At 42.8% G+C, this 22286-nt stretch overlaps 2 protein-coding genes and 2 pseudogenes across 2 annotated transcripts; 2 read left to right on the top strand and 2 right to left on the bottom strand.

Annotated features, from left to right (window-relative positions):
* Positions 1-296: 296 nt before the first annotated feature.
* Positions 297-2280, bottom strand: LOC110001675 (olfactory receptor 1468-like). Its single transcript, XM_020657166.2, has one exon. The coding sequence runs from the start codon at positions 2076-2078 to the stop codon at positions 1119-1121; it is 960 nt and encodes a 319-aa protein (XP_020512822.1). The 5' UTR covers positions 2079-2280; the 3' UTR covers positions 297-1118.
* Positions 2281-8548: 6268 nt separating this feature from the next.
* Positions 8549-9491, top strand: LOC110001673 (olfactory receptor 6N2-like; annotated as a pseudogene).
* Positions 9492-15038: 5547 nt separating this feature from the next.
* On the bottom strand, positions 15039-16422 carry LOC110001672 (olfactory receptor 11A1-like). Its single transcript, XM_020657165.2, has one exon. It carries the CDS (start codon positions 16207-16209, stop codon positions 15286-15288), a length of 924 nt encoding a protein of 307 aa, XP_020512821.2. The 5' UTR covers positions 16210-16422; the 3' UTR covers positions 15039-15285.
* Positions 16423-20349: 3927 nt separating this feature from the next.
* On the top strand, positions 20350-21309 carry LOC110001671 (olfactory receptor 4D1-like; annotated as a pseudogene).
* The last annotated feature ends 977 nt before the right edge of the window (positions 21310-22286 follow it).

The raw sequence follows: 22286 nt of genomic DNA on the forward strand, positions 1-22286 counted from the left end.
AAAAAATTCAGGGATGTCCTTTAACCAAAAGTCGGCTCTTCACTTCTCCTTCTCTTCGTGTTTGTGACGTCGTTTATTTTTCTACTGTCATATTGATGAAACGTTCAGAAGATTAGTACTGAAAGGTTGTACTGAAGACGGCGAGATGCGTTCAGGGGCCGATGAAGAGTCGGTAAACTGTGTTTCTGTTGTTTGGATGGAGAACAGGGTGTTCGACATAAAGATGGCTGTTACCGTGGTTACCTCGACAATCCACCAATAAAAGCTGTGAGAACTTTCAAATGTTTGTTTTTGATTCTTATTTTTTATTCAACAGGGGAAAAAAATCGACAAATAAAGATTTTACAGTCACTTTATTCAAACCACATTTCTTCACCAATGTTTTGAAAAGGTTTTTATAGAATTTGATGGAATCATTTCTCTGTAAATACTGAGATGTTAAAGATCACATATTTAAAATCCTCTTCTCCATGTTCCTCTGACTCTAACATGTGTCTCTAGTCTACAAACCCCCCAATGCACACCCAAGCCCTTCCAGAGAGGGGGCGTGGTCAGACACAGCTCATTTACATATTTAAAGGTACAGACACAGAAACAGCCTGTTCTGAGCAGGGCTGAAATAGAGGGGTTTATAGACATGATCAAAATACAGGATCAGAGTGGATTTAGAACAAGAAACTTCACACATGTTTTGAGGAGCTCTGACACTTATTTACACTGAAGAAGAAGAGGAGGAGGATATGTCACCTTTAAACTTTCATCTTTAAGACATTTTGATCTCATCAGTTTGGAAGAAAACAAAAAAAAATCAAAATAATCTGAACTCTGAATCAAACGTTAAACAAACTTCAACCTTCACTTTAACCTTTAACCTTTAACCTTTAGTTAAAAGTTTGTCTTTATAAATAAATCTGTGGGGCGATGGTGTTTTGTTGCAAGCGCCATGTACAGAGGCTATAGTCCTCGTTGCAGCAGCTGTGATGTCATCCCCCCCTCTCTCCTCCTAACACTTCCTGTCTCAAACTGTCCGCTCTAAAAAAGACAAACTGAAATCAACATGAGGCGCTGCTCAGACACGTTCTCTGTCAGGTCGGCAGATTTCAAGTCTATGGAGATTTTTAGTTTTGAATCATTTCTTGTTGACGTGGTCTTGGTTTCAGAGTTTTGGGTTTGTGGCTGAAGTTCTGGAGGATCCTGGAGCGGATCTGGTGCAGGTTGATGCCGTAGATGATGGGGTTGATGAGGGGCGGGACCACCAGGAACTCTGCCGCCAGTGCGTTCTTCACCATCTGCAGCTCGCCGCCGCCGTAACGAGAGTACATGACGTCAAACATGAGCGAGCTGGTGAAGACGAGCAGCGTGACCAGGTGTGGCAGACACGTCTGTATGAACTTCCTGCGGTTGGCGTGGACACGCAGCGAGGCGCGGACCAGGTGTGTGTAGGACACCACGATGAGAACTGTCTGCGAGATGTGCGAGAACGTGAGCACGAAGCCGTAGATGTTGTTGACCACGGTGTCGGAGCACGACAGCTTCACTACCTCCCAGTTGGTGCAGAAGATTTTGGGGATGTGGCGCCCGCAGAGCGGCAGGCGGGCGGTCAGCGTTACGCCCACTGATATCTCCAGCAGCGAGAAACTCCAGGTGAGGAGCAGCAGCTGCACCACTCGCTGCGTGGTCATCACCGTGTGGTACTGCAGCGGCTTACAAATCGCCAGGTAACGGTCGAACGCCATGACGGTCAGACTTGTGAACTCAACAAACACGTAACTATAAACCACGAAGATCTGAGTCAGGCAGCCGGCGTACGTGATGACGTGCGAGTCGGCCAGGAGGTCGTGGAGGAGTTTGGGGTAGAAGCTGGACGCCCCGCAGATTCCATTAAAACAAAGGTTACACAGGAAGATGTAGATGGGCTCGTGGAGCGACTTCTCCAGCCACACGACCACGATGAGCGTCAGGTTGATGAAGATGGTGAGCAGGTACGACACGAGGGCGAACGAGAAGTACACGTGACGATTTGTCAGAGAGGCGTTCAGACCCTGAAGAACAAAAACCAGCTCTGAGGTGTTCTCCATCGTGACACAGAAACCCTGAACGCAGAGTCACGTCAGAGAGGAACGCACGCCATCAGACAGGAAGTACAAATCATCAAACAGGAAGTACACAACATCAGAGAGAAACGCACGCCATCAGACAGGAAGTACAAATCATCAAACAGGGAGTACACAACATCAGAGAGAAACGCACGCCATCAGACAGGAAGTACAAATCATCAAACAGGAAGTACAAATCATCAGAGAGAAACGCACGCCATCAGACAGGAAGTACAAATCATCAAACAGGAAGTACACAACATCAGAGAGAAACGCACGCCATCAGACAGGAAGTACAAATCATCAAACAGGAAATACACGTCATCAGAGAGAAACGCACGCCATCAGACAGGAAGTACAAATCATCAAACAGGAAATACACGTCATCAGAGAGAAACGCACGCCATCAGACACGAAGTACAAATCATCAAACAGGAAGTACACAACATCAGAGAGAAACGCACGCCATCAGACAGGAAGTACAAATCATCAAACAGGAAATACACGTCATCAGAGAGAAACGCACGCCATCAGACAGGAAGTACAAATCATCAAACAGGAAATACACGTCATCAGAGAGGAATGAACGTCATCAGAGAGAAACTGGAGAGATGCTCGCTCACATTCAGTCAAACTGAATCCAAACGTGAACAGAACGCAGCGCGTCACTGCTGCAGGTTCAACACAGATCAAAGTGAAAGATTCATGATTTAAAGGTTCACACTGATGGTCACAGAGGATCTGAAGAGACGTTCAGGTTCTTTAAAAACAGAATCTTTCAAACTCAACAGAAGAAGAAGATGAAGCTGCTCTGTGAAGAAACAAAGTGAGACATGACTCCTCATATGAAACATTCAGCTGCAGACTCAGTTACATCACAGCAGAAAAACAGGAAAACAAACAGATTCAATTCTGGTTTTAAGGTCACACTTAAAAACTTTCAGGGCGACACTTTGACTTGTTCATGAACGCTTCATGAGCAGACAATCAGAGAAAACATCACGCCATCACACAGAGACGAGCCGCCAAGCGAGCAGCCGACCTCTGCTCAGCCTGCAGCCGCACTTATACCTGATCCTCACAGACAGGTGATGTCATCAGAGAGGAGCTGAGGCCACGCCCCCCCCCCCCCTCCAGTCGATCAGAAGTCTTCAGTGGCTGCGTTTGGAGATCTCCTGAGTCAGTCTTTTTTTTTAGCTCTCAGGATATCTGATCATAAAAAACAAATTCCTGCTCTTAAACTTTCAGGTGAACTTTACCTGAGCATGTATCTGTTCTTTCACTCCTCACATTTCAACCTGTTTCTTTGTCTTTCCAGCCTCCATGTATGAACACTGACCACAGTCTGCATAAAACGACTCAGTGACGTCATCACTGGTTTCTGAAGAGGAACTCTTTAGCACCCATTCATAGGCTGGACTACGGTGGCCCTGAAGGTCAACTGTCTAAATATTTCATGATTGCGAAAAACATTTCACAACATGCAAAAATATTCATGAAGCACAAAAACATTTAAAAAACGGGGCGCTTGTGGCGCAGTGGTTAGTGCGCGCGCCCCATGTGTGGAGGCTGTAGTCCTCCATACATGGGGCTCGCACTCTTACCACTGAGCCCGAGTTCAAATCCGACTTGTGGTTCATTTCCTGCATGTCATTCCCCTCTCTCTCTCTCTCCCTGATTTCCAGGTCTATCCACTGTCCTATCTCTCGAATAAAGGCAAAAAAAAGCCCAAAAATAAATCTAAAAAAAAACTAAAAATATTTTATTTCGTTTGGGATTGGACCGTCAGTACAGTCATGTGACCTGTCGTCTCCGGTGATAGTTTCTCAGACCGTCTTCGAGTTTTGAACGTTCAGAGGAGAGTTTTAGTTTGAGAAGATAGGAAGCCTTCAAGTCAACTTCCATAATAACTGGATACTTGTTGTGTAGTAGTCCAGTCCAGGACGTGGAGCATGTAGGACCCTCCTGCTTAGTTGGTAGTTTGGAGTAAAGGTCATCACCTGAGTTCACCTGCATGCTCGTTTACGTGCCGTCTCGTTCAGTTCACGTGTCACGATGATGCGTGGAATGCCATTGTTATGTTGAAACGGCGAGCGAGTAGAAGTCATTATTTTCGTTATTAGTCAGTCCAATCACAAACGAGTAGTATGGGCCTCCTCTTTCCGTTTTGTCAAATAAATTGAAGCAGGTGAAATGTTTTTGCAGTCCCTATAATATTTGTATATTTGTTTTACACGTTTGTCTTTTTCTTCTTTCTTCGTTTGGTGTCTAACCTCTCCGACCGTTCAGAGCCGCCGTCGCTCCTGAGGACGCGGTAGAGGGGCTAAAAGTGGGACTGACTACTTGAGGTCCGAGTCGAGGACGAGACCCTTATTGGGCCTAAAATAAAATGTAAGTGTAGTTTCACATTAGGGACACGGACCCCAAAGTCTGGTTCACTGGACCATACCGAGTCCCCTTGAAGAGGGGGTCTAGGGCCCGGGTCCCGTGCTAGATGTGTTGCTTCTTCTTCTTTCTGCTTCTTGATTTTCAAACCAAGTATGTGCATACCGCCCCCTGCTGTGTGTGAAAACTGGCCGAATGAAAACGATCCTCGACTCTTTCTCAACTCTGAAAGAAAGTTTAAAAAAGTCAAATCAATTAAAAAGTAAAAGAATGCATACATTACAAACAAATACACTGAAGCAGTGTGTGATCAAAGATCTCAGGCTGCATTCACACCCGGTCTGGTTCCGGGACAAACTCTGGTCCAAACCTCCAAACCGGGGGTTTCGGGGATTGGCCGTAGGTGACTACACGATCCAGACCAAAAAAGTGAACGAAACAGCAATGCATTGTGGGTTGAATCAGCCAGATTCTTCAGAATAAACAGCAAATGTCAAATAGGCTTAGAATGGTTTAACATCACTCCGGTCGATACGGCAGTTTAACCATTTCACTTTATGGATCTAAATACTGACAAACTGCACCGCGCTACAGGACGCCATTCTTCCACTTTCCTGTTGTTTACCCCGGGGTCGTAGTGCAGCATCAGCCCCAACATGTAGCAGGTGGCTCCGGTACACAACATGTGACTTTGGGGAGCTCCACAAAGTGCAGTGTGAGTCACTTTGTTCACACGTGTTACGATCTGTGTCAGTGAGAACCAATCCCTCGGACAGGTGTGGCAGATCTAGGAGTTCCTGAGCTCTCAAGTCTGACGATTATTGAAAACTGAACTCTCTGAAGTTTAAACATGACGTACGAAGAAGTGTTGGACATTCCTTGATGTCCGTCTCTGTGGACTAAAGTGTCTGCTAAATGAGTTGTAGAATTTATTTCTTCAAAGAGGAAATCTGTGGAAAAAGAAACACTAAAGTGGTTTTTAACGTCTCAGAGAGTCAGTGTCTCCCTGTAGTCTCAGTGATGATAAAGAAGAACACTGCTGCATCTTTGAATGTCTCATTTCACTTTAACAAACTCTCAGACAGTAATATCCACCTGATGACATCACACATTGACCTTATGACATCACACATTGACCTTTGTTACTGTTCCTTTGAGCTGTTTGACCTCACTTTGGGATCCCTAACCACTTCCTGTTTCTGTGCTTAACTTCCTGTCCTAACCTTCCATCTACAGGAAGCTCCTTACTTTATTTCAAAATAAAAGCACACAGCAAGTACTCTCAGCTTAAGACAGGGCAGACCTTCAAATTAATAGCCTCACAGATTTTTTTAAAATGTGAAATAATGGAATTTCAAACATGAGATTTAAAGTTGTAATTGTTTGACTGCCTTGAGTTTGAACAGTGAACATACGTAACAGTTCTTTAAAAACAAATCAAACCTACAGTTGAGCTCTGAAGTGATTCTTCAAAATAAAAACCTTCAACACGTGCACATAAACAAACAGACCGCTGATATCTCAGGTCAAAGGTCACTCCAGCACGTCAACATGTGGGTCCCTGAGGCGTCCTTACATCAGACACTGTTTCCACTATTTCCCTCTGAAGCAAATTACCTTCAGAGCTGTTAACCAGTGAGACCAATCAGCCAGCAGACCTCCGCTCTGGTTCCTGAGAGAGACCATAATGACCTCCCCTCAGGCCCCCACACCTCAGGATGGACACACACACACACACACACACACACACACACACACACACACACACACACGTAAACAACAAACAGATGAACAAAGTCTTAATCTTTTTCTTGACTTTTGATCTTTATTTCTGATGTTTAACACAAAGAACACGACATCGTGGACTGCTTGTTCTCTTTTTGAACAGTTGGAGGTCGGACGGGTCACACGAGCTGACGGAGAGAAACTTCATCCGTTCTAAACAGTTTTTACTGAAAATGAGTAACTAGCTAGTTTCCAGTTATTACTATCAAAAAGTTACTAACGGCGTAACTGCTGACCTCATATTCATATTCTCATTTTTTAGTGTTGCTTTGACAACTCGCACATTTCAAATATCACCGTGATCATTTTTGACGTGTGGTTATTTAACCGATTAGATCTCTGAAGACGACCGACTCAACGGTTGATATGAAGCTCGTCGCCGCCAATTCACCTGTCTATCAGTCTACAGTCCGTCACATGGAGGAGCAGGCGGCGTTTAAAACCAAGCCGGCTGGCATGGATCGCTCATCCTCGTGAGCTGCACCTGGGTCTGCAGGGGTTTGCAGGGTCTGCAGCGTCTGTGGCGTCTGCGGCGTCTGCAGCGTCTGTGGCGTCTGTGGGGTCTGCAGCGTCTGTGGCGTCTGCGGCGTCTGCGGCATCTGCGGCATCTGCGGGGTCCTCATTCCTGTAACGCTGCCAGACTCAACCCTGTAATGTTAAGAGCTCAGACAATAAGGCCACCTTCATCCTTTGCGCTGGTTTCATCAACTTTGATGGATTTGGTTTATTCGTACGCAGATATTCTCTCGCCGCTTAAAGTCGTTCACAGCTGGATATTTAAAGACTTGTGCTAAAACTGCATCCACATGTTCGGGCGTTTGTTGGCCGACGCTGAAGTTGATCCAGTCATTTCCTGTAGTACCTACAGTGGCCACTGGAGGCTGGCTCCAAAAGTGAGTCGATCCTCATAGAGACCCAGTTAGATGAATCTAGATGGCCCCCTCCCATCACACCCCACCAATCACACACTCGTTTCTCAGTACCCCCCCCACCCCCACCCCGCCCCCCACTTATAACTGTACAGTTATAACATTTTACCAGTATGATATAATTATTTTATTTCTCTTCTAGTGCATCAAACCCATATTCTATATTCCTCTGGCTCCTATCGATCGATCTTCTTCACACGAGTCCTTCCTGGTTTCATGTTTTCTTTGTGCTGCTGTGAACAAACAAACGAGGGAACAAAAGGAGAAAGTTTGAAAAACGACAACAAAGGTTTTCTGTCTTTCTTTATGTATCTGCTGTTCAAGTACACGAGCACTGAGGGAAAATCCATTTACTGACACACGTCATATGACTCCTCTACAGTAGGTGGCGATATGCCCTCTTTCAGGTCGTTACCAGTGGACCGTCTTCGTCCTGATCTGTCACCTCACATAGCAAACAATGGAGTCTAAGGCTGTTTTGGGAACCGCGTACTACATACTACTATCTGAATCAGTATGCAGTATATACTGTATACTGCATACTGAGTTCAACAGTAGTATGTAGTATGACTGCCAGTCGTCGGTTATTTTGCAGTATACTTGGCACGGTTAAACTGGTTTCCGGTCCTGGAATGAGGAAGTAAACAACTGCCAATCTGGAGGTAATTAACATAATTAAAATAAAACAAGTCTACAATCTCTCATATATTCATTTATACACAACGCCCTGGATTGAAATATGATTGGCATGCTATTAAAGTTGTAGTTTACTTTTCAGACATTCAGGTTGAAGTTTTACTCAGCTGTGAATAATATGAAGAGCAAGCCGAGGACCCTGTAGCTGCAGCTGCTGGTCCAGCTGTGGCACATGCACTGTACAGTCTACAAAGACTTATAAATATATGAACAAGTCATATTTGTTATTGGTTCATAATGTGGCAAGATATTCAGTCACGGCCACCAACGAGTTCAAACAGCTGCGCTCCAGCATTTTGATCTCTGACCTGGCACTTTGCATTGTGGGACACCAGGTAAACATGCTGAGTGTGTTTGGATCAGCTGTTTCTTGGCAGAGACCAGTCATGTGACTAACAGAGAAAGTATTAATCCAGCACCACACCTGCTGATCCACACTTCTCTCTCCTGAGCCCTGCGTGTTGTTCTGGTGCTCATTCAGAACCCAGAGACAAAGTGAGCACACATCTGATGCTCCTCCTGTTTACTATTCAAACTTGTAATGATGGTTCATGAGGTCAGAGTGAGCGTGCTCTGGACCTGTCGTCTCCTCACAGCCGGGGCATGCTGCAGGTCCTCTGCTTGTCATCACTGAGCTAATGTCTCCATAAAGTCACCATGAACTCAACACAAGTTTCTTATTTCAGACTCGGTGCCTACTTAGATGCTGGGTTGTTCAAATACTTGTTTTTCACGATTGTTATGTTGATCTACATGATTATTCTTTGTGCCAACCTGTTGCTACTTGTGCTGATCTGTATGAACAGAAGTCTTCATGAACCCATCTTCCTGTGCAGCCTGTTTGTGAACGAGCTGTACGGCAGCACAGGTTTGTTTCCTCTCCTCCTGGTTCAGATTCTCTCAGACGTTCCCACTGTGTCTGCTCCTCTCTGTTTCCTGCAGATCTTCTGCTTGTACTCGTATGTGTGTGTAGAATCTTTCAGTTTAGCCGTCATTTCTTATGACAAGTATCTTGCTATTCGTCATCCTCTGCATTATAACAGCCGTATGACTGTCAAAAAGATCGCCATGCTGATTGCAGCAACATGGTTAACCTCTTTTCTTTTGGTTGTTGGCATCACGTCTGAGTTCCCCGTTGCAGCTGTGTGGGAACATCATTGCCAATGTGTTCTGTAACAACTATTCAATCGTCAAACTAGCGTGCTACAACACGCGAGTGAATAACATCTATGGCCTCTCCATCACTGCCTTCACTGTTTTTGTTCCTCTCATTCTGATCTTCTACACCTACATGAGGATACTAAAAGTGTGTTTCTCTGGGTCCAAGCAGACGAGACAGAAAGCCGTCAGCACCTGCACGCCTCACCTCGCCTCTCTGCTCAACTTCTCCTTCGGGATCAGCTTTGAGGTGGTGCAGAGCAGGTTCAACATGAAAAACGTTCCCTCTCTGCTGCCTGTGTTTTGCTCCTTGTACCTTCTCACATGTCAGCCGCTCGTCAACCCGCTCATGTACGGCCTGAAAATATCCAAACTCCTCGACGTATGTAAAAGTCTGTTTTATTCTAAAGCTTCCATCATCAAACTAAACAGACGAGCCTGAGACAGAAGAAGAAGAATCTGTGATTGACTCTAAAGGCGATGGTGTCTGAGTTTGACTTTAATCTGATAGGAAATGAAACATGCTCTCAATAACAACACAAACAGCTGGGGGAAGGTGAATACAACTGTTTGTTTGCTTTTGACGAATAAATGTATTTCATATTGTCTTCAGAATAACTGTAGTGACTATCTAATGTCCAAATTTCTAATGTTGTTTTTAGTCACTTAGGTGTATGGAAAGTTCTAAAGTTCTAAAGTTCTAAACAAATGTCCAAAATTAAATTTTCTTATGATGTTCCAGTTTATCGTCACATATGAAGCAGAGACAAACCGAGATGATGATATGATGAGTTGTTATTGTCGAGATTATACTGTTTGTTGTCGTTCTTTTGTTATGTTACGGTAAGAACCGTGTGTTCCCACCACCTATGCCCCCGTTTCCTGTTTTCCTGTTGACATACAAACACTCAACCAACCACCTGACCAATTAACCCAAATGATCAATTAAAGATAAAGATAAAGATAAACTTTATCTCCCCCGTGGGGGAAATTTGTGCATTACAGCAGCTCCAGAAAACAGGGTACGGGAATATAATTATTAAAAATAAAAATAGAAGTTAAAATCAAATCAAACATATTTACATTGAGATAAATAAAAAAATACAATAATGTAAAATTACACAGTAACTACACAGGATTAACAAAATAAACTAAAAAACAATAACGAGGGGGGTCGGAGCTGCCGTAACAAGCGGCCACCCAGAGCGGCGCCGGATAACTTTTAAATTATCACCACCTATTGTCCAAATTAAGTAAATAAATAAACAAATTAACTAAACCCATTGAAATACAATACATAAATGCACACACACTAAAAGGGCTCCTACATAACTGTGTGTGTGTTTAACGTGTTGTTAAGAGTATTGACCATGCTTTTTGCACATGGATGATGTCACTGATGTCAGCTTTGTGGGAAGCTTTTTTTCTGCACTTAACAGTATGCAGATTTGTCCTGAGTCATCCAGGTGTTATAAATAAACTGTATAAATGAATAAGGATTATTGTTTGGTAATCAACAGTCCTGATAATGTGGTAAAGCAAGAGCCAGTTAGAGAGGAAATGTCCCCACAATGATTCCTCAAATACCACATTTTTGTTTCAACAAACCATTTAAACAGTTTTGCATTTTAAACCTATAATAAACATCAAAAGTCTGATTAAAATCATCTGACGCCACTCAAACTCAAACAGCGTGATTCATCCCAAAGGGCCTTTTAGACCTACATACAAAGATCTGACTCATTGTTATGTTACAAAGACCAGACGTTAATCCATCATGAGCACTAAGCAACATTTAGCAAAGTTACAGTGGCAAAAAAAACATAAATTTAAAAAGCAAGGTGGGGGGGGGATAGATAAGAGCTCAAGGTGCCAGTTCCCCCGGTAGTCTAAGCCTACAGCAGCATAACTAGGAGCTGCTCCATACCTGCGCCATCCCTAACTATAAGCTTTATCAAAAAGGAATGTTTTATGTCTATTCTTAAAAATACTGAGTCTGTCAGCCTCCCAGACCCCGGCTGGAAGGTGATTCCAGAGGAGAGGAGCCTTATAACTGAAGGTTCTCCCTCCCACAGTACATTTAGAGACCGTAGGTACCACGAGCAGGCCTGATAACTGAAGGCTCTACCTCCCATAGTACATTTAGAGACCGTAGGTATCACGAGCAGGCCTGATAACTGAAGGCTCTACCTCCCATAGTACATTTAGAGACCGTAGGTACCACGAGCAGGCCTGATAACTGAAGGCATTACCTCCCATAGTACATTTAGAGACCGTAGGTACCACGAGCAGGTCTGATAACTGAAGGCTCTACCTCCCATAGTACATTTAGAGACCGTAGGTACCACGAGCAGGCCTGATAACTGAAGGCATTACCTCCCATAGTACATTTATAGACTATAGGTACCATGAGCAGGCCATATAACTGAAGACTCTACCTCCCATAGTACATTTAGAGACTGTAGGTACCATGAGCAGGCCTGATAACTGAAGGCTCTACCTCCCATAGTACATTTATAGACTATAGGTACCATGAGCAGGCCATATAACTGAAGACTCTACCTCCCATAGTACATTTAGAGACTGTAGGTACCATGAGCAGGCCTGATAACTGAAGGCTCTACCTCATAGTACATTTAGAGACTATAGGTACCACAAGCAGGCCTGATAACTGAAGGCTCTACCTCATAGTACATTTAGAGACTATAGGTACCACAAGCAGGCCTGATAACTGAAGACTCTACCTCCCATAGTACATTTAGAGACTGTAGGTACCACGAGCAGGCCTGATAACTGAAGGCTCTACCTCATAGTACATTTAGAGACTATAGGTACCATAAGCAGGCCTGATAACTGAAGGCTCTACCTCCCATAGTACATTTAGAGACTGTAGGTACCATGAGCAGGCCTGATAACTGAAGGCTCTACCTCCCATAGTACATTTAGAGACTGTAGGTACCACGAGCAGGCCTGATAACTGAAGGCATTACCTCCCATAGTACATTTATAGACTATAGGTACCATGAGCAGGCCATATAACTGAAGACTCTACCTCCCATAGTACATTTAGAGACTGTAGGTACCATGAGCAGGCCATATAACTGAAGGCTCTACCTCCCATAGTACATTTAGAGACTGTAGGTACCACGAGCAGGCCTGATAACTGAAGGCTCTACCTCATAGTACATTTAGAGACTATAGGTACCACAAGCAGGCCTGATAACTGAAGGCTCTACCTCATAGTACATTTAGAGACTATAGGTACCACAAGCAGGCCTGATAACTGAAGACTCTACCTCCCATAGTACATTTAGAGACTGTAGGTACCATGAGCAGGCCAGATAACTGAAGACTCTACCTCCCATAGTACATTTAGAGACTGTAGGAACCACGAGCAGGCCTAATAACTGAAGGCTCTAACTCCCATAGTACATTTAGAGACTGTAGGTACCATGAGCAGGCCAGATAACTGAAGACTCTACCTCCCATAGTACATTTAGAGACCGTAGGTATCACGAGCAGGCCTGATAACTGAAGGCTCTACCTCTCATAGTACATTTAGAGACCATAGGTACCACGAGCAGGCCTGATAACTGAAGGCATTACCTCCCATAGTACATTTAGAGACCGTAGGTACCACGAGCAGGTCTGATAACTGAAGGCTCTACCTCCCATAGTACATTTAGAGACCGTAGGTACCACGAGCAGGCCTGATAACTGAAGGCATTACCTCCCATAGTACATTTATAGACTATAGGTACCACAAGCAGGCCTGATAACTGAAGGCTCTACCTCCCATAGTACATTTAGAGACTGTAGGTACCATGAGCAGGCCATATAACTGAAGACTCTACCTCCCATAGTACATTTAGAGACTATAGGTACCACAAGCAGGCCTGATAACTGAAGACTCTACCTCCCATAGTACATTTAGAGACTGTAGGTACCACGAGCAGGCCTGATAACTGAAGGCTCTACCTCATAGTACATTTAGAGACTATAGGTACCACAAGCAGGCCTGATAACTGAAGGCTCTACCTCCCATAGTACATTTAGAGACTGTAGGTACCATGAGCAGGCCAGATAACTGAAGACTCTACCTCCCATAGTACATTTAGAGACTGTAGGAACCACGAGCAGGCCTGATAACTGAAGGCTCTAACTCCCATAGTACATTTAGAGACTGTAGGTACCATGAGCAGGCCAGATAACTGAAGACTCTACCTCCCATAGTACATTTAGAGACTGTAGGTACCATGAGCAGGCCAGATAACTGAAGACTCTACCTCCCATAGTACATTTAGAGACTGTAGGAACCACGAGCAGGCCTAATAACTGAAGGCTCTAACTCCCATAGTACATTTAGAGACTGTAGGTACCATGAGCAGGCCAGATAACTGAAGACTCTACCTCCCATAGTACATTTAGAGACTGTAGGAACCACGAGCAGGCCTGATAACTGAAGGCTCTAACTCCCATAGTACATTTAGAGACTGTAGGTACCATGAGCAGGCCAGATAACTGAAGACTCTACCTCCCATAGTACATTTAGAGACTGTAGGTACCATGAGCAGGCCTGATAACTGAAGGCTCTACCTCCTATAGTACATTTAGAGACTGTAGGTACCATGAGCAGGCCATATAACTGAAGACTCTACCTCCCATAGTACATTTAGAGACTATAGGTACCACAAGCAGGCCTGATAACTGAAGACTCTACCTCCCATAGTACATTTAGAGACTGTAGGTACCACGAGCAGGCCTGATAACTGAAGGCTCTACCTCATAGTACATTTAGAGACTATAGGAACCACAAGCAGGCCTGATAACTGAAGGCTCTACCTCCCATAGTACATTTAGAGACTGTAGGTACCATGAGCAGGCCAGATAACTGAAGACTCTACCTCCCATAGTACATTTAGAGACTGTAGGAACCACGAGCAGGCCTAATAACTGAAGGCTCTAACTCCCATAGTACATTTAGAGACTGTAGGTACCATGAGCAGGCCAGATAACTGAAGACTCTACCTCCCGTAGTACATTTAGAGACTGTAGGTACCATGAGCAGGCCAGATAACTGAAGACTCTACCTCCCATAGTACATTTAGAGACTGTAGGAACCACGAGCAGGCCTGATAACTGAAGGCTCTAACTCCCATAGTACCTACACTCAGTAGGTACCACGGCTCTTTGAGATAAGATGGTGCCTAACCATTTAGAGTTTTTTACGGGAGAAGAAGGATCTTGAATTCTATTCTAGACTGTATAAGGAGGCAGTGCAGAGAAGCCAACACAGGAGTAATGTGGTCCCTTTTCCTAGTTCTAGTCAGTACACGAGCTGCAGCGTTCTAGAATAGTTGAAGAGTCTTTAGAGACTTACCAGAGCACCCTGACAAAAGAGAATTTAAGTAATCCAACCTGGAGGTAACAAATGTGTGAACTTGTTTTTCTGCATCATTTTCCAACAGGATATTCCTGATTTACGAAGGTGAAAATAGGATGTCCTTAAAATATGTTTCATGTGAGATTTAAAGGACTTATATTAATCAAATAAAACACCTAGATTCCTTACAGTAGTGCTGGATGCCAGGCTGATGCCATTAAAGACAGTTATTCATTCACTAATTCATGTTATTTAAACTTTATTTGACTGGGAAAATATTTTCGTTGAGAAACAAGACCTGTGTTTCAAGAGAGTCCTGGTTGAGACAGCAGCATCAAAGTTTGAGACCATAAACAGATGTGACATGAATCAAGGAATCTCTTTTTAAGCAGAGAAACATGTGCATACCAAGAATCCTTTCTTATTTCCTCATCCATCTAAAGGCTTCATCATCTTTATCTGGACTATGAGGGTTAATGGATTCTGTCTGATAAGGACACAGGTGTATGTTTTAATGTACAGGTATTATTAATTAATCAATCATTTCATACGGATTCTTAAAGTGGATTCTGCTGCCTGACTCATTGAGACATCTGTTCTGATCATCATCATGACCTGAACTGAAGATGGTGACGGTGCATAACTTCATAACTGTCACTCTATGACTTTATGATTATGATGATGATGATGAAGTCCTGTATCTGTAGCACTGCTGTTTCATTGTGTCTGGTGATTTCAGTGTTTAATTTCCTACAAGCGGTCAAATAAAGACTTCATGTCACGATGGATCTGGAAATGATAGAGAAGCGCTTTTATTGTGTTGTCATGACTTCAAACTGATCTGTTGAGTCACTTACACATCACCACACATCAGACGTTTACATATATTATGTATTTTCGGCAGTTTCAGCCCGTACAGTAATGGGTTAAAGAGAGGCTGGCATGTCAGAAAATACATAGATAATAATATATCCAACACATGGGGGACACTTAAAGTGAACCTGCTCTGTATGATCTGAAAACAACAGCCGAAGGAGAAGTTGAGCAGAGAGGCAAGGTGAGGCGTGCAGGTGCTGACAGCTTTCTGCCTCGTCTTTTTGGATCCACGATAACAAACTTTGAGTATTTTCATGTACGTGTAGAGAATCAGACAGAGAGGGATAATGATGGAGATGACTGTGTGAATGAGTCCGTAGATGTTATTTACTCTGGTGTCGAAGCACGCCTGTTTGACGATGGCGTAGTTTCCACAGTACAATTTGTTAATGATGTTCCCGCACAGCTGCAGCGGAGCACTCAAGGAAATCAACACAACAACAGTAAGAAAGGGGAAAAACCATGCAACAGCAATCAGAATGGCCACCTTTTTAGCAGTCATACATGTGTTATATTGTAGAGGATAACAGATAGCAAGGTATCTGTCATAAGCCATGACGGCTAAGTTTAAATATTCTATACACACATAGGAGTACACACAGAAGATCTGCAGAAAACAGAGAGGAGCATACACAGTGTGAACGTCTGAGAGAATTTGAACCAGGAGGAGAGGAAACAAACCTGTGCTACCAAACAGCTCATTCACAAACAGGCTGCACAGGAAGATGTACATGGGTTCATGAAGACTTCTGTTCACACAGATCACCACGATGAGCAGCAGGTTGGACAACAAGATGAAGGCATACAGACACATTATAATGATGAAATATAAAGACTTGAAGCCCTTTGTGTCCAAGTAGGCACTTAGTGTGAAATATAAAACCTGCGTGGAGTTTATCATGATGAGATCTTTCCAGCTGTGATGGTCGGAGTAACTTCACCATTAAACAAACATTATTCAATCAGAAAGTCACAACAACACACAAGTTAGAAAGCCATTTCATACTGTGGGACCCTCAGATGAGACATTCACCTGCTGTAGAAAGTCCCTCACACCTGAGCTGCAACGCTGCTTCTTTTGACCTGTACAGGTGAGAGGACGCCCTCAGCTGCAGACTGAGCAGCTCACCGTCTAATGACCCCGAGGAGGTTAAGCTGGATTTATACTCACTGCTTTGTCTGTGCTGTATGACTGTGACCTGGATTGTTTATGATGACATCATTACCAAGTTAAACACAGAGTCATAAAGACTTCCTGTTTCTGTCCGTCTCACAGTTTGATATAGAACTACGTGTCACATGATTATTATCGCCATTGGTTGTTCAAGCTCAATGTTTCATCACCAAAAATCACATTTTCAATCGCATGCTTGAATTTCCATTATTTTGCTTTTCAAAATAGTTTTTGTCAGGCTTTTATTTTTAATTATTTACTGTCTTCTGCAGTGGCGGCTGGTGCATTGCCTAACCCTAACCTCTATATTTTAGTGCATTAGCTTGATGCTAATACATAAGAGTGCTCTTAAGTGTAACTTTTGCTCTTACCTAAGAACAGATCCCTCGTGAGAAAACATTAGTGAATGAGGCCCGTTGAATCAGAAAAGCTTGTTTATTTGTCGGTGGTCTGACAGATGCGTAGATTGTGGCTGCTATGTTGCCTGGATCTTGATTGTGTTGTAGAACTCAAAATCGGTCTTGGTCTCAGGTTTGGTCTCGTCTCAGAATTGAAAGCATTTAAACTCTGTGTTGTCTCAGTCTCAAACTGTGTAGATTGGATTCTAAATCAAGACCAGTCAAGACCACCACTAAAGACCCTTTTCTAAAAGAACAAATAACATCAGTTCATTTGGAGTTTGTTTTTTATCCCCCGATTACGGCCGCAACCTTCCTAGTGTAACGGTCTAAGTGAGTGACACGCCCCCTAAACACAAGATATTTAGCGATATTTATGGTCTTTTTTTTGACTCGATTGCCCTGCGTTGGTCTTGGTCTTGACTCAAAAAATCACACAGCCTGTTTGGCTCTGACAGTTCACCCAATGGTTTTCCTTTAGCATGAAAAGAGCAATTCCTTCCTTAAGCTAAAAAAATAGTTTAAGGACCGCGTTCCTACTCAACCACCTTACTTCTGTATGGTACTGCACATCTCCATGCTCAAAACCCACCTCCTTCAAAAACAGCTGGAACCTGCTGTGATTCAGGCCACGCGCCCGAATGAAGTTTACTGTCTTCATGACAGTGGTCCTTATATAATCCAGAACCTTTCCACACAGAGCTTCTTGGTGGATAATGCAATGATAAGTTGTCAGAGGTGTGGGGCAGTTACTTTCTTGCATTTTCTCCTTCACTCCTCGAACCAAGCCTGTTTTTTCTGCACACATGGCAGGTGTGCCATCAGTAGTTAGCCCCACAAACTTTTCCCAAGGTAATTTCGTTTTACATACGGACTTCTCCACCTCATCAAAAATGTCCTTCCCCGTTGTCGTTCCATGCATGGCAGCTACATCCAAGAGCTCCTCACTGACAGTAAAGTCTGCCTTCACGCCTCTTATAAAAATGGATAGTCGCCTTGTATCCATGTTGTCTGTGCTTTCATCAACAGCTAATGGAAAAAGCCAGGTAACTGCGTATTCTGCTGCGATTGCACAAGACCGGCCTGGCGACAGCAGCCGTCTCGCCACTATATTTATATTTTTTCGTCATTATCAGCTTTCTCCATACAGCCTGTAAGCATAGCTTCCAAGCAATATGGCAGATGGATAAGTTTTGATTCTGGGAGAGAGTTCCCACCCACTGATCTGTGATTGGTCTGTAGCTTCAGTGGTCGAAAATATGAGGAACTAGTGTTGTTGTTTCTGATGCTAACCACAACAGCTTCCAGTGACGCAAAAATCGTCATTTTGCGTCACTGGAAGCTCCTTTTCAGACTTAGGATGCAAGGATGATTTAGGATTAATTACAGTGACACGTTTTAGTTCATTAAGCCAACAGTTTGTTGAATGCCCTTTGAGCACATTATGAACCTAATCACATCTGGGACAGTATAGTTTCATCGCAGAACTATTAATATTTCCCTCTGTCGATATAAGAACCTCAATCAACCTTTTCAAGTACTTTAATAAGTTGGACGTGTTGCCTGCGACGTACCCGATGTCCACTGAACAACGATAAGAATAATATAATAATATAATTTAAGAGAGCAGTTGTTTGTGATTACTGGTGTACTTGCATTGTGATATAAGCTGGGTGTGAGGGCTTTGTGCACGGATTTCACGCCTTCAATATATCAAATACAGGTTATTAATTATTAATAATATTAGTAATTAATTCACTAATTTGAGACTGATTTTAGTGATATTTGGTTATTTGTTCTCTGATCTCAGAGTGGTGCACCCAAGGTAATTAAATGTAGTTTAATAATATTGTTATTTATATTAATAATTAATTAAAAATAATTATTAATTATACCACATAAACTAGATAAAACCCCAACATTTGGTGCCCCGTGTGAGGCCTTCAATAAAACCACCTTTATTGCACTGTTCATGCACAGTAATCTGAATTTTTAATCCTAAAAGAGATTTTTCTTGAGGAAAAATTCTCTTTTCTTTTCAAGATTTACTTTTCTTGCTTGTTGTTTATTCAAAGGCGACATCAAGCTGTGACTTAGTTTGTGTAGTATGTTGTTGAACATAATGATGCAACCAGGGCAACTTTCTCAATGAACTAGTTTGTTGCATTAATCAAGAATTTTAAGAAAAGGCCCTCTCCCGTATATTGGGACAAAGTATTCAGTGGACCTGTTGACGATGGGAGCCAAAACAGGGGATCTTTTTTAGCCTGCATTTTACAGTCAGGCCTATATTTCTCTGAACTTCCTTTGGATAAAACCTGTGCAAAGGGGGTATGGGGATGCACATGGCCTTGTATGTGACAAGCCAAGTCAGGCTTACCGTGAGTGTAGTGGCCGGGGCAACGTGTGTTATCCTGCCCTTGACGATTGGGCTGACATACTCAGGTTTCTCTTTATATCGTACAAGTCTTTCTCCTTTTACTAAAGACAGGACGACGCTTCACTCAGAGGTAATGTTGGCCCCCCTGCCAACATGTCGGGGAAGTGCGTTTTTGTCATGCACCTCATGTACAGAGTCTGCAGTCGGCGTCTCAGCAGCTGTGGGTTCAAATCTTCAAACTTGGCCCTTTGCACTTCACCCTTCACTCTTTCACCTCCTAACGTTTCCTGTCTCTCAGGAAGACAGGAAACGGCCGTCGTATCTAATAAAAGCATAAAGGCCCAAAAAAAAGAAAAGTTCAATGAGATCGAATGCAGAGCGATTGGCAAACACAACTGACGTCTGATTGTTACGAGATTTTCACGTGTGCTGGTCACATTGAACTTAGGAAAGCATAAATGATCAGCGTCACTCTTCGACCTGTGTTTGTCTCATGTTGGAGGCTTTTTGTCTGTTTATTCTGTCAGCAGACTTTTGCCAAGCCAGTGAGGTGAGACGTACAGAAGATGTCTGTTATTGATATCAGACACATAACTCACCATCAGAGTGAGACACCTGGGCAGGTGTGTGATTCACACTTCAGCGCTTTTTCTTGACGTCGTTTGTAAATAAACAGGGACATGTTTTTCCCTTTTCTCAGTTCAATAAAGAAAATTAAAGTTGTTGTCAGATTCGTGCGTGAGTGCTGTTGAAGCTGGATGGCAGCTCATCATCAGAAACTAAAGGTGGAAATCTGGAGTCAAAGACGTCATGTCCTCGTCTCCTCTGCGGAGCGCCGTGCATCCCTGTAGGAGGGACGACAAGCGGAGGAGAAGACGTGGTTACATTTTAAAAGACGCTGCTCAGTTGGAGGGAGAGACTCGGAGACTGCAGCATGTGAGCAGATCGGTTTTCAGTCCCTGTCACACAGTCATCTGAATAAGGAAAGGTTCATGTGTTGTTTCGGCGACTCAAAGGTTCACTTGATACTATGTTTTGAAATACAAACATGGCTTTTGTTGTGCAGTAGGAACACCGTATGACTTCTCCATGTTCATCCTCTACATGATTTGAATCATGATCAACTCCACACATGGCTCATATTTCACTCTGGGAGCCTACATGGAAACTGGGCTTCTTAAATATCTCTTTTTCCTGATAACTCTGACTTTGTATGTTTTAATAATCTGTGCTAACCTGTTCCTCATCGTGCTGATATGTATGAACAGAAGTCTTCATGAACCCATGTACATCTTCCTGTGCAGCCTGTTTGTGAACGAGCTGTTTGGTAGCACATGTTTGTTTCCTCTCCTCCTGGTTCAGATTCTCTCAGACGTTCACACTGTGTCTGCTCGTCTCTGTTTCCTGCAGATCTTCTGCTTGTACTCTTATGGGGCAGTCGAGTTTTTTACTTTAGCCATCATGTCTTATGACAGGTATCTTGCTATTTGTTATCCTCTACATTATAACACACATATGACCCCCAATAAGATTTCTATGCTCACTGCTCTGATCTGGCTGTACCCATTCTTTATCAACGCTGTCATCGTGTTTGGTCTGACCTTTCCTCTGCAGCTGTGTGGGAACATCATCAACAAAGTTTATTGTGACAACTATTATGTGGTCAAACTGGCGTGCTCTGACACCACGCTCAATAATGTGTTTGGACTTAGTCACATGTTTACGGTGATCTTTGGTCTTATCGTTCTAATCATTTACACGTACATCCGGATCCTCCACGTGTGTTTCTGTGGATCCAAGCAGACGAGGCAGAAAGCCGTCAGCACCTGCACACCTCACCTGGCCTCTCTGCTCAACATCTCCTGCGGCTGTTTCTTTGAGATCGTCCAGAGCAGGTTTAACCTTTACAATTTACCAAATATGTTGCGTGTTTTTTTGTCCTTATACTGTCTCACAGGCCAACCACTTGTTAACCCTTTGCTGTACGGGTTGCAGATGTCTAAAATACGCATGGTCAGTAAAAGTCTGTTCTTTCGTGAAACTCAGTGACCAAACATAGAAAATGAACATCCATGTTAACATGCCAACTCTCATGATTTGGTTTTGTTTAGTTGTGTATTCAGAGTTTAGATTTCATATGTGTTTTAATCAGGGCTGCACCTAACGATTATTTTAATAATCGATTAATTGGTTCATTATTTTTCCGATTAATCAATGAATCGGATAGAAAAAAAACATTTTGAATTTCCATACGTTTATTTAAAAACAGAAAATTTGTTCATTGACAGTGCAAACAAAAGTGCAAAAACAACAGGTTACTGCTTGGACGTCTCCATGATCTTTGTGAAATGGGTCCTTGAGGGAAGAGTGTAGCCAGGGTTCAAGGTGGGGATCATTGTAGTGAAGTTGAATCTTTATTTTCAACCATCGTCAGAGGCCTCATCAGCGATGAGCATGTTGAGGATACTATCTGTCAAGACGGATGCTTGCTGTGGTGTACATGATTGTTTTCTGCAATGACAAAGATAGTATTAGTATGTAAAACAGCACAATTTACATTTAATCAATATGCCTTGATAAAGGCAAGTAAATAACCCAAAGAGCAATTGCAGAGACAACATACGTTTTTATAATATATATTTATTTACACTCATACAGGTACCCTAAAAATGACTTGTTTACACAAATTTAATTACATGTCTAAATGCACTTGCATACAGTGCAGTGTATTAACTCTCACCTTATTACAGAAAATTAACACTGGAAGCTTAATCATTAAATTATTAAATCATTGTAGTAAGTACATTCATTTTTAATTATTTACTTATTTACAGCAAGCTGACCAAGTGCTTTAAAAAAACAATTAAACTAAAATAAAATGTAAAACACACACCTACACAAATATATTACAATGTGAGCAGACAATAATATGGGAAAAAAGCAAAGAATATATCTGGCAAGGTATTGAAAGTGGGCTTAAAAGGCAAAATAATAAAAAGTTTTCTTTTGTCTAAGCTTGTTTGGCG

This window comes from Labrus bergylta, chromosome 11 (genome assembly GCF_963930695.1).
Source record: "Labrus bergylta chromosome 11, fLabBer1.1, whole genome shotgun sequence".
Lineage (NCBI taxonomy): Eukaryota > Metazoa > Chordata > Actinopteri > Labriformes > Labridae > Labrus > Labrus bergylta.

What these genes read in the sequence shown, in the direction of transcription:
- LOC110001675 (XM_020657166.2), bottom strand. Translation starts at nt 2,078, where the DNA reads ATGGAGAACACCTCAGAGCTGGTTTTTGTTCTTCAGGGTCTGAACGCC.
- LOC110001672 (XM_020657165.2), bottom strand. Translation starts at nt 16,209, where the DNA reads ATGATAAACTCCACGCAGGTTTTATATTTCACACTAAGTGCCTACTTG.